We start from the raw sequence: 22,468 nt of genomic DNA on the forward strand, positions 1-22,468 counted from the left end.
TCAACAATAGAATCAGCTAACGAATATGAACATGAAGAAGAAGAAGAAGAAGAAGAAGAAGAAGAAGAAGAAGAAGAAGAAGAAGAAGAAGAAGAAGTGTTTCTTAATTCCATTAAGAGATCACAAACATCCTGAGGGCTCTGCTTTTCAAAAACACCATCAGAAGCAACCACCAAATAACTATCATTACGTGTCAGATGTTGCCAATCTGTCACCTCTGGAACAGATATAACACCAAACCTGATAATAACAGAAATACAACATACATGATTTAAGAAGTTAGTAATTAGTAAAATAAAAACACAAATCAAAATGCAAAGCTCACTTTTTATAGGACACGTCACCAATAGCACGTGAAACTGCGAGTTGACCATTGACCCTGGATACACCGGCCCACTCCAAGACATGACCTCCAGCAGATTCTACCCTGGACCTTTCGTCTGGCCTGTCTGGATGGTGATCCTTGGTCAACTCTTTGGCAGAAAAATGGGTCAAAGTCAAACCAAAGTCTTTTATGCGTACTGAGACACCATCTTCTCTTTTCTTCTTGTACAATCTCATTAAAGTAGCTGTTGACATAAATAATTTACGAAATCCATCTATTAGTTATCAAGCTAATTAATTTAGGATTTTATTATAAAATTAGAATGGCTATATTTCTAACCTTTGGCTTCCGAAGGTGACTGGAATGTCTGAGAGCATAGGAAAGCCTTTGAATCTCCAACGTTGGCAACAAGAATTTGACCATCTACCATTAATACAACTGTTGCAGTGGATCCAGAAGTGAAGTTAAATCTAGAAGCCTCCTGCAATTAAAAAAATAGTAAATTAAACAAACCATGAATATATATATATATATATATATATATATATATATATATATATATATATATATATATATATATATATATATATATATGAATTCCGGAATTTAGTAGACAGAAAATAAATGGATATATACAATGCAACCATCACTTACCTCACTGAATGCTGAATCAATATCAACAATTGCTCCCACCAATGATTCCTTCAGAATTTCTAACTGGAAAGCTCCATCTCCATCAAACATGGTTGACAATGTAAACATATTCCTGCAGTGCAAAGATGTTAAATGCTTATTGTTATTAAGAGGGTGTTTGGGATTATTTATTTAAAATAGAGTGTGTTTTTTTTTTTTTTACAAACGTGTCTATTAGCTTGTGTGGTATCAAAACACAGTTCATGAAAAAAAAACGTTAGGATTAGCTAATTATATGGCACCAAAACACAGAATAAATGAAAAGCAGATGACTAACTCCTATTTATGCTCACTCCTCTCTCTTGCTTCTAATTGAAAGCAGGCTAACAACCTTCAATTCTTCTAACAGATTTTTCCTCCCATTTCTGGACAGTTAACTAACAACTTTGACTCATTTAACTCTTGACTTTTCCCTCTTCAGTATGTGAAAATTATATTGATAAATGAAGAAGAAAATTAAAGGGAATGCAGCTAGATATAATTGGATCTGTAAGTTGGAGGGTGTATGAAAAACAGAAGAGTACTGATATTACAGTTAAAATAAGGATAAAAGTGTAATTTGGTTTCACCTCTTATAAGCACTCTAAAATTAGTTAGAACTTAGAAGCAAACAATTTATTAGAAGTGTTTTTTAGCGGTACCAAACTGGAATAAGCTAATAACCATTTTATTTGACATTGTTTATGATTCCTCATATAAAAATCCTATAGTGGGGTTTACAAAAAAATAACACTTATTATCTAACAAATCTTCGTTAATTCAATCATTTTATTTGTTTTTAACTAACTTCCAAAACATGTCATGCAGCGAAAAAAAAAAAACCTTTGAGAAGCTCATTCGCCTGTAATTCTCATGAATGTCGACCCAAATCAATCCAAATGCTCAAGAGTCCAACTGCAAACAAATGTGGCCCATATATAATCATAACACTCACCACATATGTTGCATTATATTGGATCAGGCATTGCCACAAATCAATGCTAAAGAGATGATGATATATATACCTTCCATTATGAGAATTAGCATAGTCATGTTCTACTTCTCCCATATCTGGTAACATTCCCATTGATGTTGATGTGTTGGACAAAAAAGAGAATGCATGATTCCTGAAATACTTCAATAACATATTTGAGGCCATCTCACTAGCTTCAGCGCCATTATGTCCATCAAAAACTGCAACAATGCCAACTGGGGTATCTCTAGTGCCATTGTGGTCTACATAAGTATGAGAAGCCAACCATTGTTAATTTGGAGATATGCAGGAATTGAAGCTAGTAACATACATGAAGAAATTCAAAAAAACCCCAAGAAATAACTACATTATTTTCTGAAAAAATAATTGAAACATGCATGTTAATTACGTACGTGGAAAAGGAATCCGAATGTCGAGAGTACAGAAAGTGCGATCTTCCATGTATTTTCGTCGGCCCTGACGTGTAGCCGATTGACATTTTGTTGACTTGTTGACCGCCGCTGGTGCACCGCCTTCTTTATACACTGCCAAGCACGTCGACGCTTCGCCGGCGGTGGCACATGATAATGATAGGATCCAGATAAAAACCCCTAAAACGACTGCCAAGATGAATGCTTTTCTGTTCATTGCTTCGATAGGTAAACACAAATTGATTCGTTTCGAGATAGAATTGATCGGAAGTACTGCTTAGTTGATGATCACATTAATCGCCAAGTAATCCAGAAGAGTTGTTACCAAAGATCGATCAATGTTTTTATGCTATCTGAAACCAAACATGCAGAAAAAACACGAACACGCAGAATGAAGTAAGACGCAGACAAGCTGTTGAAGGACAGGCGAAACGATAGAAAAATAGTTAAAGACGACGGAAGGCGGTTGGACGGCGAGAGGTGGGTGGCAGGCGGCGAGGGCAACGCGTGAGGAGTACGGCAACACCAGCAATGCGTTTCTTAGGTAAAAAAACCTCCTGTTTCAGTTTCTATATAAATCTTGATTATTTCCAAAGTTATATAGATGATCATAGTTTATTTATTTACAATCGCAAATAATTGTAAATAAGTTTCATCACATGTATGTAACTTCATGGAAATCACAATATTCGGAAATATTAAGATAATCATTTTCACGATGCAAATTCAAACACAACCTTAAATATTAAATAATGATGATACGTAAATTAACCATTATAAATGTGGTTTTTTTTAATAGCTATTTTTTTATTTTTTGAAAAAAAAAAAAAAAAAGATGACGACTTATTTCCGAATGCTTCATCCTGGATTTGATCTCCAGCTTTCGGATTTCTTTTTTGGTTTTTTTCTAATTTTTTTCCAAAGAAATCTCTCTATTTATGTTCGAAATGTTTACTTCGAAAGTATTAATGTCATCTTTTTTCAATCAAATGTCTGATTTTGTGCCATAATATCATATATCAATTTACCTTTACATGGGTATGTTTAACTTTTTGTTAAATTTTAAGAAAAAATGATTTTTCTTGAAATTCTAAAATTGTTCATCGGATTTCGGACTTGTTTTTGAAATTCCGAAGTTTTTTTTTTCAAAATCCCAAATTTCAGTCTAGAATCCGGAATGTTGGTTCGGAATTCTGGATTATCGGTCCAAAAATATTACTTTTTCGTCAAAAGAAAATGTTTTTTCTCCGTTCATTTCTATTCCAGACTTGGTGGTTATTTTTACAAAAAAAAAACATTTTTTTTATTATTTTCTTCAAATACACATTAAATTATGGTTAAATTACTTATTTTCCCTATTTTATTTATCACTCTATATACACATTGATTAATATGTATGGATATAATTATAGACTAGTAATTTTGAAGATGTCGAGATCGATCCATGATGTAACAAAAGCTTATGTTCAATTTAAATTATCCTATCTCATTTTGTATGACTTGATCTATTTTTATAGCATAATGACACATGTTTTTGGGTTTTTGTGATACAATATATATTGCCACAATGTTTATGTAGTGCAATTTTGCTAATCTTATATATTAAGTTTGATATTAAAACATCGAGTAAAATTGATAAAACATTTCTGAATTTACATGATTTGTAAATTTCGCAGCTTAACAAAAAGAACCATTAATCCTTAATCCTATAAATTATAATTTCACAATCATAATACTTATTATGATACCACATGAATTAAAATAGCAACCAACATTCCATCACAACGAGATGCACAGAAACAGAGACAGAGACAGAGAAACAAGCTTTCTAAGCACAAAACATACATTTCATGTTCTAACCAACAACAATCCATGACAACAAGAAGCATATAATCTGTCTAAAAGTCTAATAAACAACATTCCACCATTTTAGATCAAAATCCCAAACAGCAGAATTGTGGTCCAATTGAGAAAGAAACCTGAATTTACAACAACCCAAAAACAAACCACATTCATCATCATCTTCTTCTTCTTCTTCTTCTTCTTCTTCTTCTAACGAAGATTGAAAACAGCACCATCTGTTTGACCCACAAGCAACTCCTAAATAACATCATCATCAAACAAACATCACATCAGTTTCCAGAATCTTCTAGAAGCGACAAAACACAACCACACAAAAAAAAAAAAAAATAATAATAATAATAATACCATTTTCTTTGCAGTCACAGACTGCTGAAGCCTTGCTTGCTTCTCCCTTTTGCACTCCCCACACCAGTTCACAAACTCCTTTTGATGTTTCTTCAGCTCCCTAAACACAGAACTGAAACAAAAGAAAAAAGTTTTAAATAATTAAAATTAAAATTAGGTCACATATAAAAAAGTTTAAAAATTGTATACCTTCTGCACCACAGTAGTAAATTAAGTCTATGGCCAGACGTGGTGGCTCTAGCACCATGTCGATGGCGCCCACGATGAATAATCGCACGTCCAGGCAAATGCGCATGATCATAAATTTCCTGTAAATTTAAATAAAACATCAAAATGAATTCAACTCTATATTTATATTATTATTAGATTACAACTAAAAATTTAAATTTTAAACTGATAAACATACCTCGGGATGCGTTTCAGTATTCACATGTTTCTCACATCGAACGCCTCTAAAAAACAACTCCCCACCAGTAAAGTGCTTTCCCAAACACACATTCAAAGTCACCTCAGAGTCATCCACATGGAAACCTAGAAATAAAGATATATGAAAATCATATAAAAACCATTACAATGTTAATAAAACAAAAATGTTAGATAGCATACCCAGTTCAACATCTCTATCCATTCCATATTCAACCACAAATCCATGATGGGAATCAAGAGAATACCCTCCAACATCAAGGAAGAAAACTGGATAGCATTTCAAAACAAGAAAAGGTAATTAGCGGATTTTGAAATATTTCTACATCTTTTTAGTAAAACTTACTTTTTGAGATATGGCGTATGAAGTCTTCCATCAGCTTCTCAAGCATGGATTCCATGCCAAAGTCATCAAGAACAGCGCCATACTTGTTCATGGTATTTGGTCGCATGATTCTGAATTTTGTTTCATGGACCCATTTTTCAAAATTTTCTACCTAACCAATCAGAACCTGATAAGAAAATGTAAAAACTAAACTACAGGAAAGAAAAGTTAGTTGCCCAATGACAAGATTATGATTAACGAATTAATACCTCATTTAGCAACATATCACAGAAACGTGGCTGAAGCATATCGAATGTATAGATTCCTGGAGCAGGTTCAGACATTATGCTTCTGATACTTTCATCTCTGTTCTTATCATTGGCACTGAATGCCTTTGAAAATGATTGGACAAAAAAGGTTGAAGGATTCAATGTGTATAGTTCTCTGTACAGAGGCTGAGAAGAAAATCAAAATGTCACAGATCAGATGTGTAAACAAGAACCTTCCAATTCCACTCAACATAACACCTTCAAATTTACCTGATAATTGGATATGATCTTTTGCCTATACTCTCTGTGCTTCTGGTCCTGTTGAAAATGGAGCAATGGAAAAGATGAGTAACAATTCCTTCCGATCGTCCAAAATATGCAAGCAAAATGCAAAATTCAAGCATCGCCATAAGTATATATATATATATATATATATATATATATATATATATATATATATATATATATATATAATCAATCTTAAAAACAATGCATATTTGCAGAATTCAAACTTTTTTCCACTTCATCGCTCGTCATACACGCAAAATTCAAACATATGCAACAAAAAGGGATTCATAAAGCAATGTTTATGCAGAATGTAGATGCTTACTCGAGTACGCTCTCCTTCAGTCGAATAACGACGCAGGATGTCCCTCATGTATTTATACTTTGTGTCTCGAGAAACATTCAAGAGGTTTGGCGGCAAGTATCGCTCCAGAGAACTGAAAAGCAGGGGAGTGAACTCCAAACCTAGATCGTCATAGTTTTCCGCCTTGTGGTCTTGATTAGGGTTCAATCGGAGACGGTAGCTGGCGTTAGACGGCGCTGCTCCAGTTCCGTTGCCATTCCCGTTGGTCTCGGCCACAAGTGCCGTCGACATAGGGGGCAACGATGTGTCCTTTCCCCTTTCAACCGCCTTATCAAGAGACATGGTGAGTTTTGATTTTGTGCAGATAGAAGGGAATTTTTAGGGTTTGAAAAGTAGGAACTTTCTTGGTGCATATTAGGGTTTGATGGTGGCCAAATTATAATGTGTTTAATGTTTTAAAACCCGAACCATTTAATCGAATCCGGATTCAATTTGATGAACCGATACACGGTGGAACCACGTGTGATCCGTTGATTGGGCATGATCCGGTGGTGATGAAACTCGAGTGCGGTTATTGGTTATTAATGATTGTTCAATCTACACGTTACTAACATGTGATTGTGTTATTATTGAACCCTAACATTATTAATTTCTCGTTCGTATGATCATGGTCATAGTAAGTCTGTGTATTGTTATTAGGAAAAATGACTCAGGAGGGTAACCAAGTGTTGATTTTGTTTACATTTGATCTTTTTTTTTTGTACGTAATATATCATCTAACTTACTGTTTGTGTTCACCATAACCCTTTTAACCGACAATCATCGGTTATTGAAGGTTTCCGGTGTCTTTGACCTCTCCGACGACTCTCATGTCATCTTCTCCAGTGAGACTCCGGTGAAACATGAATATTCCGGCGAGTTCTTGGTAAATCAGATGTTTATTGAGGAGCATATCCTTAAACTTCTATTTGTTCCATCAAAATATTGTTTGACCAGAACCCAATGCTATTTTCCTATAATACCATCATAAAATCAGTAACAAAACACCATCCAAGAACACAATGAAGCTTCAATTTTTGAATATTACGGCAAACTCTATGAAATCTGGAACAAATGAAGCTTTGATTTGTGATTTTGAATTTTGTAGGCGAATTAGGGTTTTGATTTTTAAGAACTTACAAGATAAATGAAGCTTTGATTTGGGATTTTCGATTTCGATATTGGATTTTGAAGCTCGATTCTGTATATGGAATGTGTTCTTCGTGTGTGTTCTTCAAATCTGGAAACAACTTCGTTAAGCTCGATTTTGCCATCCTGTACAAACGATTTCTGGAAACAATATGTGGAAAATGTTCTTCAAATCTGGAAAGTTCTTCAAATCTGATGAATGATTTCTGGAACCCTTCATCTTCGTTCGAGTTTAAACCCATGAATCTGGAATCATTCGAGTTTAAACCCATGAATCTGGAACTCTTCAAACCCACGAATTTCGAACCTTTCAAACTCGTTGGTTTCAGATGTGTGTTCCAGAAAACTGCCATAGATGAACTCGAAATCTACCATTGATGATCGGAATTGTAACGCATGGATCTTGAGGTACTCTATTCATAATTAAATTATCATTTGGAGGATTGCCACGACGTGGTGGAGGCACCACCATGACGTGGCGAGGCGAGAAGGGTTCGCGTGTTTTATTTAAGACACCACGGCGTGGCAGTATTGCCCACGGCGTGGTGGACGGCTGACGTGAAAACCTTATTTTTCCCGGTTTGCTCCCTATTTAAAGGAATGAGGAGGCTAGGGTTTGCTCATCCTCAGCCTCCATCGGCCCCCTCAAGCCCTAAAGAAATCCCTAATCACTTTCCTCCATTATTGAGCTAGTTTTGGTGTTCCTTGAAGCTAAAGAAGGAAGAAGGAGGAAGAAGGAAGCAAAGATCAAGCAAGCAAGTCTCCATTCTTCACCTTAGCACTCTTTTGGACCTTTGTAAGTGTCCAAGACTCGATTTTTATCATGCTAGGTTGCTAGATCTTGAGTTTAGTCCCATAAACTTCTTGTTTTTGCTTGTTGGAATGGTGAGATCTCTTAAAGTTTGCAACTTTATGAATCTTTGGGGCATTTGGTGTAATTTGTGCCTTGGATCTGGAGTTTGGTTGGGTTTTCAATCCATGCATGTGATTTAGGTCAAAACCCCTCATTTTAACCTAATATGGGTTCAAGACATGCATTGGACATGCATGCATACAAAGCACCAACTTTTAGGTTAGTTTTGGTTCAAGAATCACTTCTGGAAAGGATGGACTTCAGACCTTATGGAATAAGTGCTTATTGGTTAAGTTTTGCATTGTTAAGCCTTTTAGGACTTAGAGATTTAGGTTTTGGACTTTTTGGGTGGTCCTAGTGGATAAAGTTTTGGAGCCCTTGGAATCGAAGAAAACAACTTAATGCATTAAGCTGTTGGAACCTCGGCTACCACGACGTTGTCCTAGGTCACCACGGCATGGTGGCTGGGATTTTCCCGACTGTTTGGTTGTATGCGGGCCACGACATGGCCAAGGAAGACCACATCGTGGCGGTCGGCTGGGTTTTGACTTTTGGATTTTTGTTCAGCTGTTAATAGGTAGATTAAGGTCTTGCCTTTGTGCGAATTTCTAGGTGACGTTTAGCACCTGTTGTGGGATTTTGAGAGTATGTTGACTTTTGAGCTACTTTACGAGGTGAGTCTCCTCACAGTACTTGCGGGTTGAAGGCACTAACGTCGGTCGATTGGATTATGTTATAGTATGCTACCTGTCTTTATGACTATTGTATGTATTGTATATGTTTGTATGTATATCGGGCGGGGCTCGATGCTAGGTGATGATGAGTGTGTTGGGTGGGGCCCATTGCATGTTACTGATAAATCTGTTCAAGGCGAGGCCCGATGGTTGTTAGGCAAGGCCCATTGTATGTATGGTATGTGGTATTTTGGGGAACTCATTAAGCTTTGTGTTTGCGGTTTATGTTTATGGTTTCAGGTACTTCCGGTTTGAAAAGGAAGGGCCCGACGTGACTGCACAACATCCCCCAAAGTTTTCCGCATTGGAAAATTATGATCTTTAGTTTGATGTTTAAATAATATATTCACTTTGATCGGTTTTGGAACAACTCGTTTGTATGATTTATTGTTTTAAAAATAAAAATTTTACTCTAAATTTGTCACACCCCAAAACCGGAACGGCGGAAACGTTCGGGGGTGGAGGACGTCATGTTCAGTATCACAACAATGCAAAGTAGTAAACAAGCAACAACATCATCCATTGCATTAATAATATAATTTCATACAAGTGTGTTCTGTCAAGTTATATAGACACCAAAAATATACATCAAAATAAAAGATGAGTCTTGAACGAGCTCCATCTTCTCAAAACCTGGCACCGATACCTGTCTACTGGTGACTTGAGAATACAAGTTATTTTGAAAGAGTTTATCAGCTTTAAAGCTGGTGAGATCATAAGTATATTAATGTCTGTATTTACATGAAAGTGTTTGTAAGTCTGTAATTGTCTAAGTTTGTAAAAGTTTGTAATTGTTTGAACTCCCCTAGAAAACTCTATGTTTCCTACTAAAAGTAGCCTTCTACCAAGGCATCTAGTATCTGTGTGTGTCTCTTGTAAGAGTGTGTATTTTCCCAAATCCGACTATCATTAACCAAAAATATAGTTTTTACATTATTGTTTATTGTGTGAAGATCACAAAGTAAATGTAATGGGAAAATGAAATAGTACTGTAGTGTTGTATTAAGTAACTACTGCTGTACTAACTACCTTAAACCAATTGTTATTTAAAGTACCATTTGATCGGCCTGTATCCTGCTACCGACTCATAGAAAAACGACGATGTAAGACGTCGTAAGAAATGACATTTGGCACCCGTAGACTTGCAAGTCTCGCTGTAGCGAGCAACAAGGTGTAGGATAGTCAATCCAGTATAGATCTATACACAAACTCATACGCTCCCCACTTAAGGAGATTCTGGATACAAAACGGTCATGACAGGTAGTGCCATGCCCCGTTACGTGGCTCACATAAATGTAATAATGTTCTAGTATATGTATGTGCTAGCTGTATTGTGTGTTCTCTCCCTGTCTAGCATGTATTGTTTGTTTCTCATCATAGTATTCTATTGTTTGTTTCTCATCATAGTATCTATTGTTTGTTTCTCATCATAGTATCTATTGTTTGTTTCTCATCATAGTATCTATTGTTTGTTTGTTATTGACTCATGTATGAACTGACTCATTGTATGTTTCCCTGTTCTAGTAATAGTATTAGTATCTCCCTAAACTATACCTATTATAGTTTACTAGTAATGTTGTTTGAATGTATGAACATGTTTGTGTACCTTTGCTACCCAAAGGTATTGAACTGAATGAAGTAACCTTTTATATCTATACACATATACATGATATATAACTAGGATTCAAACGACCTTCGGACAAATAACCTGAATACCCTAAGTCCACAACCAAACAAGGAACAGGAAGTAAGGTGAGCTATCAGTCCTAAGTCCTTTCAATCCTACTTATATAACTATATCTACATTGATACACATAATATAAGTTAAAAGAGTTTAATAACAGTATTTGATATGAAAAAGAGTTTATAAAACAGTTTGAAGTAAAACAGTTTGGTAACACAGTTTGAAAGTAAGAAATTCACTTGTTTGGTAGTTATTAATCACATGTGATTGATATAATAACTATAATTGTTCAACTTGTATCCCCCCCCCCATAAAAGCATTTTAAAACATTTAAAAGGTTAATTAAGGGGTATGAACTCACCTGTAGTGAGTGGTTTGGATGAACGGAATGTATAGGATGCTAAGTGTCAAGTGAAGACTTGAACACACACAAGGATCCTAGTTAACATATAATAACACATATACGTATCCAATTAGTCATAAAACAACTAATTAACCAAGTTTAAGACATCCTAAGACATGTAAAACACTTGATTTAAGTGCTATAAGTCCTAAGGATTGCATCTAAGGGTGGTAGGACCTTGTATTTGAGTTTAGGGTTCAAGGGTAAACTCCTTTGGAGTTTACAGTTTTGTGACCATCACCCTTTGAGTTTACGGTCGTAAACCCATGAGTTTACGGCCGTAAACTCATGGTACTTTTACCATTTTGTGATTTGAAACTTATAAGGTCATAAGAAGCATTCCTACTTCATGTTTAAGCCTTAGGAAGAGATTAGGGCACCATTTCACTCCTTTGTGGAGTTTACGGTCCTTGGACCACTTCTCCTTGGGTTTACGGCCGTAAACCCAAATGGTTTATGGTCTTTCGATGTTTTAAGTCCTAAGCACATCAAGGTTATGTTCTACACTAGTTTCCAAGGCTTGGTAAGGGACTAGGGCACACTTTGGTACCCTTATTAGGGTTTACGGTCCAAGAACATCTTGGACCGTAAAAACCTTTGATCTTGTGTTTCCTTATGTTTTCTAGATGTTTAGGAAGTTTTACAAGTCTTATAACACACTAGAGTAAGAGTACTTACTATGTAGAAGCTTGAAAATGTGCTAAAAGTCCAAGAACACTAGTGTGTGTTCTTGGTGTTCTTGGTGAAACTTGAAGATCTACACATTTGGAATGATTTCATGGTTGGAATCATGTAAGATCATTAGATTAAGTAAGATATCAACTTATTAGGGCTAGAAACACTTACAAAGTTGAAGATCAAGAAGGAAAATCTGATGATACTTGAGAGGATTTGAGTTTTGGATCTTGAAAAGTGAAAAAGTGATTAAAATGGCTAAGTGCCATATTTATACCCTTGGGGTTTACGGCCGTAAACACCTTGTTTAGGCCGTAAACTCCAAACTCTTGGAGTTTTGGGACATTATTGCTACACAATAAACCCTGGGGCATCCTCTCTCCTATTATCTCCTGAAGTACTAGGCTTTAGGACACTCAAACTAACTCTACACAGCTCAAAAGTTAGCAGAAACTGTTCTTCTTCTATTGAAGTGAATGGTTGTATAGAATAGAAACTTCGGGTTGTCATAAAATTTTTGGGACGTTAGAAGTTGGTATCAGAGCCTTGGTTTGAGGGATTTGGGCACACTTTTGGGTGTGTCTGAACTCAAACTGAGGAATTGATAATCTTTTTGAAAGAAAATAAATTTTCTAAAAATATTTTAATGAAGAAAGGGGTGTGATGTGTGCATTCAGTCGAGCTTAAGTAAAGTGATTCCCAGAATACCCATACATGTTGACATGTTATATGATATGAATGTTTGCATGCTAGGATAAGGCTAAGGATACTTTCAAGAATTGCATGATAGATTTGTCTGATGTGTGATGCCTCGTAGTCTATGAGGAATTGGATGATATGCTAGATTTGGGATCTGTATTGGTAGAAGTAATTGCTAAGTATATGCTTTAAAATTTTTATACGATTAGGACCATATAGCCCCAGAATGACTGATTTAGCCTTATTTCCTGTTCCTCGTTTGGTTGTGGTCCTAGGGTAGAGTCTTTTATTCGACATTCTATTTGATCTTGTATTGTGTATAATTTGCATGCATAAGGCAACCGACAGTAAGAGTGGAAGTTCCTAGCATGGGTTGTAGTAAGTAAGATTGGGATGCCCTTTGTTTGTTCTGTGGCTTGGAGTGTTACTGCACGAATGTTTCTTGCTTTGTGCTTTGTGGAACCCTTAGTGATGTGAGTTAACTACTAAGTGAATACATTAAGTCACATGCTGCAAGGGTTAAATAATCTTAGAGTGACGGATTTGGCTCTATTGTGCAACTCTCGTTTGAGTCTAACCGTTGTAGGGTTGAGTCTTTTACTCGAAGGATTATCTAAGCTTTGTTGTATGTGATTGTATTCATGAAGTAGTTAATTGACATTATTAAGAGTTCTTCTGCAGGTGATGACAGGGTGAGGTCGGGAACCTAGGAGAGCCTAGGAAGTGTTTTAGTGGGTTAATTGTTTTGTTTAGCAAGTACTTAGAGTACCAGTTTGAGATGGCAACTTAGAGGATTCGGGATAACTTTTGAGGAAAGTATGGATATGTGTGGAAGGTAGTATTGGGGTCGTACTACCGAAAGCACATGATCCATACTCAAATCGAGGGGAGTCACGGAGAATCTAGGAAGCCTATGGGATGAGGACTCTTTGAGTATGTTTTGGTTATTGTATGGTTGTTTTTCAAAATGGTGATGAGCACTTGTGGAAGAGGATCTGGTTCAGGCTCAGGTGTTGGTATTGAGTCGATAGATGAGCGGATGCGGGAGTTCATCTCATCGGAGATCACCCGTGGTATTTTGGAGCAGACTCATGTGATGCTTGGTACTATCAAGGAAGGGATCATGGAACTCTTGGACGATCTTTTCGGGGCTTTTCGAGCCAAGATTGCAGCAGGATAGTTGGAGGCTCAACTGGAGCTTAAGGCTTGTAGAGCCCTAGAATTTTTCGGGGAGGAGGATCATATTGCTAGTTCTTGTCATGAGGGATCGAAGGTGGGTTATGCATCATGCCTTCAAGGGGATCAGTTTCGTGATTGGATTTCCACTGAGATTTCGTGAAATTTACACGAGGAGTTACCTGACACTATTGGTCGTCACTGACAGATTGGTCGCCAGGTTCGAGGATCAGATCTCTACCGTTCAGGCAATTAATAAGATGGTCGAGGTGACTCGGGAGAAGGAGCTTGGTTTGGAGAGACAATTAGGAAAGAGAAAGTGGACTCATGATCCGACTCTGCTAGCAACATCTAAGCAGTTTGATGTTGCCATGCCTTGGGATAGAGGCCTGAGGGGCCACAATATTTATGCAAAGGGTAAAGGAACCCATGAGCATGTGCACGCCAAGTCCAAATGCAGCAGGTGCGGATGGAACAGCCACCTTCGCTAATAATGCACCCTGGAGGTAGAATTATGTCATCGTTGTCATCAACCCGATCACATCAGGGCAAGTTATGCATGGTTGTTGATTGGGGCGGCTCAGACCCTATCACTCGTGATTTTTTAGGAGAGAGAGCCAAGATTTCAAAACCTCGCAGGTATGCATCCTTTCATGCATTTTAATTGCTTCTGCTTATGTGAGTGGGTGTTGAGACGTTATGTTCGGGTTAGTTTAGTGCCCACCTAAGAATCATAGTTCCTTGTGATCGCCTGGTTATTATTATCGAGGGGTAGTCATATGCCATTTTGCATGCCGAGAGTTATGAGTGGGGCATATCTTGTTGAGCTGGATTTAGATCATCATACATTTTGTTGTGGGCCACTGGTGGAAGAAAATTAGGGGTACGCTTGGAAGATCAGTAGTCAGATCAGCGTGTTAGTTCAACAATGGGGCAGAGGAAGTTGTAGTGCAATTTCGTTTGACTATTGGAATTTAAGATAGTTGTGGGATGTAAGGAATCGACCAGGTTCGAGTGCAAGAGAGTTGCAACCGGATTGATGTGATAAATTCAACACAATGAGACAGAAAGAACTGCAACGTGAGTTCATTTGAGTAATTGACATTTGAGATGGATGAGATTTTTCATGGTGAGAAGAGTAAGGGATTGGTCAAAATGCGAGTTCAAGGGAGTTGCGGCTAGGTTCAGGTTTATAGAATTATGAGTGTGGTCCTCGCATTAGAAGCTTTTAGGAAAAGATCTCGTGGAATCTGGGTGACCCTATCTGGGACAACGAAGTCAGAATTCAGAAGTGCTTGTGTCTCCCGGACTTGGATGTTAGCTGATTGTTGATAGGCTTTGAACCGCTTGCTACTGTTAGTAGGGCAAGAGCAGTACTGAACCATCACTTTAGAGTGTGGGTGATGAATTGACCACATGGATTTGTTCAGATGTTGGGATTGTCCAGAGGATTTAAATGGGCTTTGTTAGAGATGTTTTGAATTCATCAATTTTTTTCGGCAAGTGGGTAGTTGGATTGGTTATCCGTCCATTCCGGTCGAGAGTTATAGTTCTTTGTCATGAGATGAAGTGGCTCCAGGATTTGGAATTGTATCACGGGGAGTGCTTTAGGTAGCAAAGCATTTAATTTGGTATGGGGTGTGGGTATCCTAGCATGTATGGTCTTGGAATCCTAGTTCTTGAAAGCTCAGGATGATAGGAGTGGAATAGTTAGGTTGTGATATGGTTCGGAAGTACATTGGTTATGGGGTTGACAGAGTGCAGTTGAATCCAAGTAGGGGAGAACCGTTTCGAGTATTGGGAATAATTCTAGGTGTGAAACAAGGAGGAGTTTTGTACCGAAGGCAAGTGGAGAGCCAATTCTAATTGTAGTGTGGACTGAGATTTGCATAAGGAATGAGAATTTAGGTTATCTTTTATGAATATGTGAAGCATCAGTCATGGCACATAGAGGACATGTGATTAGATACAAGTGGAGGGGTTGTGTCCTATCTGCCTGTTCTTGTTTGATAAAGGCTTTGGGGTTCGAAGCATAACCCAAACACCTGATTGGCGCATAGTCGGATGCAAGTTCGACTATGGTTGGTATGGTATTTAGACAGTAAGACCATGGATTGGGACCATGGTAGTATGAAAGTGTTGTAAGACTACATGGAAGCCGTAGCATTCACAAGACTGATAGGAAGTTATGGGAGTGTTGTAAGACTACAGGGTAGTTGTAGCATACACAAGGATGATAAGCTGTCAGGGAGGTGTTGTAAGTCTACGAGGGGATCATAGCATTCACCAGAATGAGGTAGGCCATTTGTAGGAATGGCCGTTGGGCCGAGGAAGGATCATTGCATGCCTGGATCGAGGCGGACAATATTGTCAGAAGACTACTCCTTGTTGAGTATGAGGATCGTTGGATTTGAGGTGATGTTGATCCTGTACAACACTCGATTAGGTGAGACCCGTGGGCAAGGCCCGTTTGGTAGTGACAGAGTGGGTGAGGCCCGGTGGAAATTAGCTAGAGCAAGGTATTGGATCACATTTAGAGTGAGATGACTTTGTGGTCAGTGGTTGGTATCCGTGTGGTGTGTAGGCTAGGGTAGTCCGTATCAGTCAGACTCGTAGTAGGAGGTTGGTGGTAGGACCAGATGTGAGACTGTCAGTCTCAACGGTCGATTGGGGATTTGATATCTCAGTTTAGTGGAATGTCTCCATGGAATCAGAAGATTTCAGTTAGAGTGCAGTGTAAATCTTTGGATTTTGGGATGTGATTTATGTTCCGAGTTGGTAAATGGATGAGACTCGCCTTGGGAGTCGCCTTTGTTTATATGAAAGATCTTTTCACCAGCAAGGTATGGTCAAGGTTTCTTCCCGCCAAGGGTATCAGCTGGGAAATTCAGGATCGAAATGATTTCTTTCAGTTCAAATTATAGAGAAATGTCCTATTTATTGTGTTTCAGAGTGGTTCTGCTTGTGTGGAGGTCAGGTAAAGTTTTGGGTTTACAGATTTTCTAGCAGTATAGTACTAGTTCTTCCGTATTATAAAAGTTAATGGATAACTGATTCATTCTTCTTTTAGGTGTGTGGGTCCCGCGAAGGTGTCTGGATCGTAGTGAGAAGTGATTTCGAGGACGAAATCGAATTTAAGTTGGGGAGATTTCTAACGCCTGGATCTTGAGGTACTCTATTCGTAATTAATTATCATTTGGAGGATTGACACGATGTGGTGGAGGCACCACTACGACGTGGCGAAGCGAGAAGGGTTCCCGTGTTTTATTTAAGCCACCACGGCGTGGCAGTATTGGCCATGGTGTGGTGGACGATTAACGTGAAAACCCTATTTCCGGGTTTTCTCCTTATTTAAAGGAATGAGGAGGCTAGAGTTTGCTCATCCTCAACCTCCATCAGCCCCATCAAGCCCTAAAAAAAAGCCCTAATCTCTTTCCTCCATTGTTGAGCTAGTTTTGGTGTTTCTTGAAGCTAAAGAAGGAAGAAGGAAGCAAAGATCAAGAAAGAAAGTCTCCATTCTTCACCTTAGCACTCTTCAGGACCTTTATAAGTGTCCAAGACTTGATTTTTATCATGCTAGGTTGCTAGATCTTGAGTTTCGTCCCATAAACTTCTTGTTTTTGCTTATTAAAATGATGAGATCTCTTAAAGTTTGCAACTTTATGAATCTCTGGTGCATTTGGTGTAGTTTGTGCCTTGGATCTGGAGTTTGGTTGGGTTTTCAATCCATGCATGTGGTTTTAGTCAAAACCCTCATTTTGACCTAATATAGGTTCAAGACATGCATTGGACATGCATGTAAACAAAGCAACAACTTTTAGGTTAGTTTTGGTGCTAGAATCACTTCTAGAAAGGATGGACTTCAGACCTTATGGAATAAGTGCTTATTGGTTAAGTTTTTGCATTGTTAAGCCTTTTGGGACATAGAGATTCTGGTTTTGGACCCTTTGGGTGGTCCTAATGGATAAAGTTAGAAACTTTATCCTTCTAGATCACATTTTGGACCAGATATGAGCTTTGGAGCCCTTGGAGTCGAAGAAAACTGCTTAATGCATTAAGCTGTCGGAACCTCGGCTACCACAATGTGGTCCTAGGTCACTACGACATGGCGACTGGGATTTTCCCGACTGTTTGGTCGTATGCGGGCCACGACGTGGCCAAGGAAGACCACGTCGTGGCGGTCGGCTGGAGACAACACTGACTGTTGACTTTGACTGTGGTCCTTGAGGGTTGACTTTTGACTTGTATACTTTTATTCAGCTATTAATAAGTAGATTAAAGTCTTGCCTTGTGTGATTATGTAAGTGGCATTTAGCACATGTTGTGGGATTTTGAGAGCGTGTTGACTTTTGAGCTGCTTTGCGAGGTGAGTCTCCTCACAGTAATTATGGGTCGAAGGCACCAATGTCAGTCCATTGGATTATGTTATCGTATGCTAGTTGTGTTTGTGACTCTTGCATGTATTGTATGTGTTTGTATGTATACCGGGCGGGGCCTAATGAGTGTGTTGGGTGGGGCCCATCGCACGTTACTGACAGATCTGTTCCGGGCGGGGCCCGATGGTTGTCGGGCAAGGCCCATTGTATGTATGGTATGTGGTATTTTGGGGAACTCACTAAGCTTTGTGCATACGGTTTATGTTTATGGTTTCAGGTACTTCCCGTTTGAAAGGGAAGGTCGGGCGTGACTGCACAACATCCCCCAGAGTTTTCCGCATTGGCAAATTATGACCTTTACTCTAATGTTTAAATAATATATTCACTTTGATTGGTTTTGGAACAAATCATTTGCATGATTTATTTAAAAATAAAAATTTTACTTTGAATTTTTGGGTTGTTACAGGAATATTCATGTTTCGTCGGAGTCTCGCCGGAGAAGGTGACTGGAGAGTCATCGAAGAGGACAAAGACACCGTAAACCTTCAATAACTGGTGATAACCGGTCAAAAGGGTTATGGTGAACACGAACACCAAGTTAGATGATATATTGCGTACAAAAAAATGGACCAAATGTGAACAAAATCAACATTTGGTTATCTTCTTGAGTCATTTTCCCTTGTTATTATTTGTAAGTTAAAAGCTACGATTTTGAACCATTATGCATTTATATAAGTTTTATCTTATATTCTTTTATAAGAAAATATATCGATCTTATTTTGTCCTAAGAAACTATTATGTAAGATAAATAAACGGTCGTTAAAATAGACGAGTCTTTGCCCTTTAGATGAAAAAAGTGTCTTTGGCGTGAGTTGGTCATGTAAGCATGATGTGTATTAGAAACAAGCAAATGAGACATTATAATGCATAGTTATGCAGGATATACGTTAAAGCCTTAAACAACTACTAGATAATGCTAAGGTCACTTTAGATGTGAGTCTTGGAGCGTAGGCTCACAGGTAATGCACATTGCCATTGATAAAATTAATAATTCCAATAAACTACATGGTCTCGATATTGTTAGACTCAATGCTCCAATATTACCATTTAAACAAGTTGCCATCACCACAAACGACTCTCATTTATGTTATTTGAGTAGCACACGATAGTTTCCTCTATTTATGAAATATGGTATTAGACTCTGTTAAGAACAATATTATAACATAAGTGTTAGGCTTGAGACCATGAATTTGTTATGTGACAAACTATAGTAACTAGAAACATCATCTACTGATGTTCAACATTGATTAAGTATAAAATACATTTTTCGTTAGGACCATGATCAGTTGATGAGAGTAGATTACCAACTACATGATGTGGTCAAACATATAAAGATAATTCTAGAAATGAAGCTACAAAAGGTTAAATATAATCAAATCAAGGAGTGGTCAAGTTGTCCAACACCTATTTTTAGTTCTCCTTTATTTCTATTTCCCATCAAATGGCCTATGTTTAACAAAGTCCAACTAATCTCACGAGGAATCCAATGTTTCACAAGATGAAGCAACACATCCATATGAAAAAACCACTTCAACAGAGAGTTTATTAGTAATTGCATTCTATTCTTGAAGCAAATCCTTATTATGACAATCCCACAAGATATGTTTACCAAGGTAGTGACAACTGATAAATTGAAGTTGTGGCCTTCTAGATAATTGATGAGAAGACGAAAGACTAGAGATGAGCTTACATAGTTGTGGGTTTACATGAGGTACACACCTTGGAAGACAATTTGGTTGGTGATCAGCCTCAAAGTGTGGACATTATTGAGTTGTGAAGATTGATTTGTTCTGAACCTGATCGTTGCTACTGCAACCAAGCATGAAGCCCGTTATATATATATATATATATATATATATATATATATATATATATATATATATATATATATATATATATATATATATATATGAAAGGTTATTTGGAAAACAAAAAAACCCTAAAAATTATAAAAATGCATAAAAAAATACCAAGACATCACAAAACTTTTTTTTGAATTTTTTTATCAAAAAATCGCAGCATTTTTTACAATTTCGCTTAAAAAAAATAAATAAAAAATCAATTTTTTTTTTTGCAAAATTTTTTTTCAACGATTTTGACCTAAAAGTTGCGATTTTTTGATAAAAAAATTCAAAAAAAAGTTTTGTGATCTTTAACTATTTTTTTTATGCATTTTAATGATTTTTAGGGTTTTTTATTTTCCATAGAACCTAAACCTATATATATATATATATATATATATATATATATATATATATATATATATATATATATATATAGGTTTAGGTTCTATAGAAAACAAAAAACCCTAAAAAAACCTTACAAATTATAAAAATACATTAAAAAAATACTTAGAGATCAAAAAACTTTTTTTTGAATTTTTTTATGAAAAAATCGCATGTTTTTAAATAAATTTGCTGCTTTTTTTTGAAAAAAAAATTAAAAAAAAAGCTTTGATTTTTATTTTTTTTTCAGCGAATTTATTAAAAAACTTGCGATTTTTTTATAAAAAAGTTAAAAAAAATGTTTTGTAATCTCTAACTATTTTTTTTTATGCATTTTTTATGATTTTTAGAGTTTTTTTTAAGGTTTTTTTGTTTTCCAAATAACTCTTCCCTATATATATATATATATATATATATATATATATATATATATATATATATATATATATATATATATATATATATATATATATATATATATAGGGCGAGGTTCAATAGAGAACCATAATTAACCAAGAAACCAAGGAACAAATTATTTTTCAACTTTTAGAACTTATTTTTTATCAACAAAAAAACCTAAAAATACAGAAATTCATAAATTTTTATCCTTTTTCCAATTATATCAAATTCGAAAAAAAAATTCGTCAAATTCACAATGTGAATCTTTGAAAATTCACAATGTGAATCAAAATTCACACGGTGAATCCGAAAAATATATTTAACATTCACAATGTTATGTTATGAATTTAGATATTTTTAGTTTTTTTTTTTCGATAAAGAATAAGCTCTAGAATTTGAAAAAAAAAAATGGTTCTTTGGAGAACCAATAATTATGGTTCTCTATTGAACTTTTCCATATATATATATATATATATATATATATATATATATATATATATATATATATATATATATATAGACAAAGTTGCAAAAATGGTCCCTATGGTATGCATTTTTTGGGGTTTTAGTCCAAACCATGACTTTTTTGGATTGGTGGTCCTTTTGAGCTAGTTTACATGTAGTTTTGGTCCCTGTCCAAACTAAAAAGACTAATATACCCTTAATGAATTTAATTTTCATTTTTCTTTCACTTTTTAAAATTATTATTATTATTAAATATAAAACCGGGCCCACCTCTCTCTCTCTCTCTCATCTTTTTCCTGCGGATCCATCACCCAAAACACCCACTCTCACTGAACCAGTGAAAAAGAAGGAAAGGACCGGTGATTCTTCGCCGGTAGTAGCAGTCCCAGCACCCGCTGTTAAACACGCCCGAAATTGTTGTTGTACTGTTCCGATACCCCTTCACAGCCCTCTCAACGACTGTCATCTCGTTCGTCTCCTTCCCCTGTCAAAGAACTAGAATAATCGGTGATGTTTTCCCGGTTCCCCACTGCCGCCACCTCCATATCCCCTTCCCTTCCTTTTTCTGCCAAGAAGCACCACCACAAGCACCCTCTTCGGGTGTTGCTACCCTTCTCAACCCCCACAACCCCGATTGAAGGCATGAACCGCCGGAAAAATCGACTCCTTCTTCGTGCTTCATAGCGAATCAAGAAAAGAAGAAATAAAGAAGATGTTGCTTGCGGTCCCTTTTCGTCTCCGAGCTGAGGGGAATCGAAGACCCATTCCCTTTCGTTTGACTGACAGACCAAACACAACCACAATAAGTCTCGATTTTCACCCTTATTGCTTGATTGAACTCCTTAGGACCACCGACAGTCGCTATTGGTTGATTCCCGATCAATCCTCTTTTCCTTTCTATGTTACAGATGATTGGACCAGAAGACGAAGTAGGTCGTCGGATCGGCCCTGCAGTGCCGACCCCCTCTCGTTTTGATTGTTTTGAAGACGAAGAGGAAGAGTTGCTCCTTATTTTCTTGGTTTTTTTCTTAAACAACATACACTCCAGATTTTCAGATTTGTTCTTGAGGAAGAAGACGATCAGAAAGAAGAGAGAGAGAGAGAGAGAAAGAGAGAGAGAGGTGGGGCCCAATGTTTATTAATAATAAAACATTAAATTAAATAGAAAAAATATAAAAAAAATATACAAGAAGGGCATTTTAGTCTTTTTAGTTTTTCGAGGGACCAAAACCACAGTCAAACTAGGCCAAAAGGACTACCAATCCAAAAAATTTGTGGTTTGGACTAAAACCCCAAAAAAATGCATACCACAGGAA

General features: G+C 36.8%; 2 protein-coding genes across 2 annotated transcripts in view; both read right to left on the minus strand.

Annotated features, from left to right (window-relative positions):
- Positions 1-2,084, minus strand: part of LOC145138941 (putative protein phosphatase 2C 50) — a 2,253-nt gene extending 169 nt beyond the window's left edge. The window contains exons 1-5 of the mRNA XM_079072933.1: positions 2,023-2,084; positions 980-1,091; positions 665-806; positions 326-569; positions 1-240 (exon numbers count right to left, since the gene is read on the minus strand). The exon at positions 1-240 is cut by the window's left edge and continues 169 nt beyond it. Of these exons, the coding sequence (XP_078929059.1) occupies positions 1-240; positions 326-569; positions 665-806; positions 980-1,091; positions 2,023-2,084 (800 nt within the window). The remainder of the gene's footprint in view (positions 241-325; positions 570-664; positions 807-979; positions 1,092-2,022) is intronic.
- A 2,125-nt stretch (positions 2,085-4,209) lies between these two features.
- On the minus strand, positions 4,210-6,623 carry LOC145140163 (2-oxoglutarate and iron-dependent oxygenase domain-containing protein CP2-like). The gene is made up of 9 exons (XM_079073747.1): positions 6,237-6,623; positions 5,897-5,944; positions 5,627-5,812; positions 5,379-5,529; positions 5,216-5,302; positions 5,016-5,140; positions 4,799-4,917; positions 4,610-4,721; positions 4,210-4,501 (listed from the first exon to the last, which is right to left on the minus strand). Exons 1-9 carry the CDS (start codon positions 6,555-6,557, stop codon positions 4,454-4,456), a joined length of 1,197 nt encoding a protein of 398 aa, XP_078929873.1. The 5' UTR covers positions 6,558-6,623; the 3' UTR covers positions 4,210-4,453.
- Between the last annotated feature and the right edge of the window lie 15,845 nt (positions 6,624-22,468).

The sequence above is a fragment of the Lactuca virosa genome, chromosome 9, assembly GCF_052849685.1.
Source record: "Lactuca virosa cultivar CGN04683 chromosome 9, Lactuca_virosa_CGN04683_v6, whole genome shotgun sequence".
Taxonomy (NCBI): domain Eukaryota; kingdom Viridiplantae; phylum Streptophyta; class Magnoliopsida; order Asterales; family Asteraceae; genus Lactuca; species Lactuca virosa.

Bases quoted from the DNA above. Each gene is read 5' to 3' on its own strand.
- LOC145140163 (XM_079073747.1), bottom strand. From the start codon at position 6,557: ATGTCTCTTGATAAGGCGGTTGAAAGGGGAAAGGACACATCGTTGCCC. The intron at 5,945-6,236 runs GTAAGCATCTAC...CATTTTCAACAG, and splicing joins CTGAAGGAGAGCGTACTCGA to GACCAGAAGCACAGAGAGTA. The intron at 4,502-4,609 runs GTATTATTATTA...GATGTTATTTAG, and splicing joins CTGTGACTGCAAAGAAAATG to GAGTTGCTTGTGGGTCAAAC.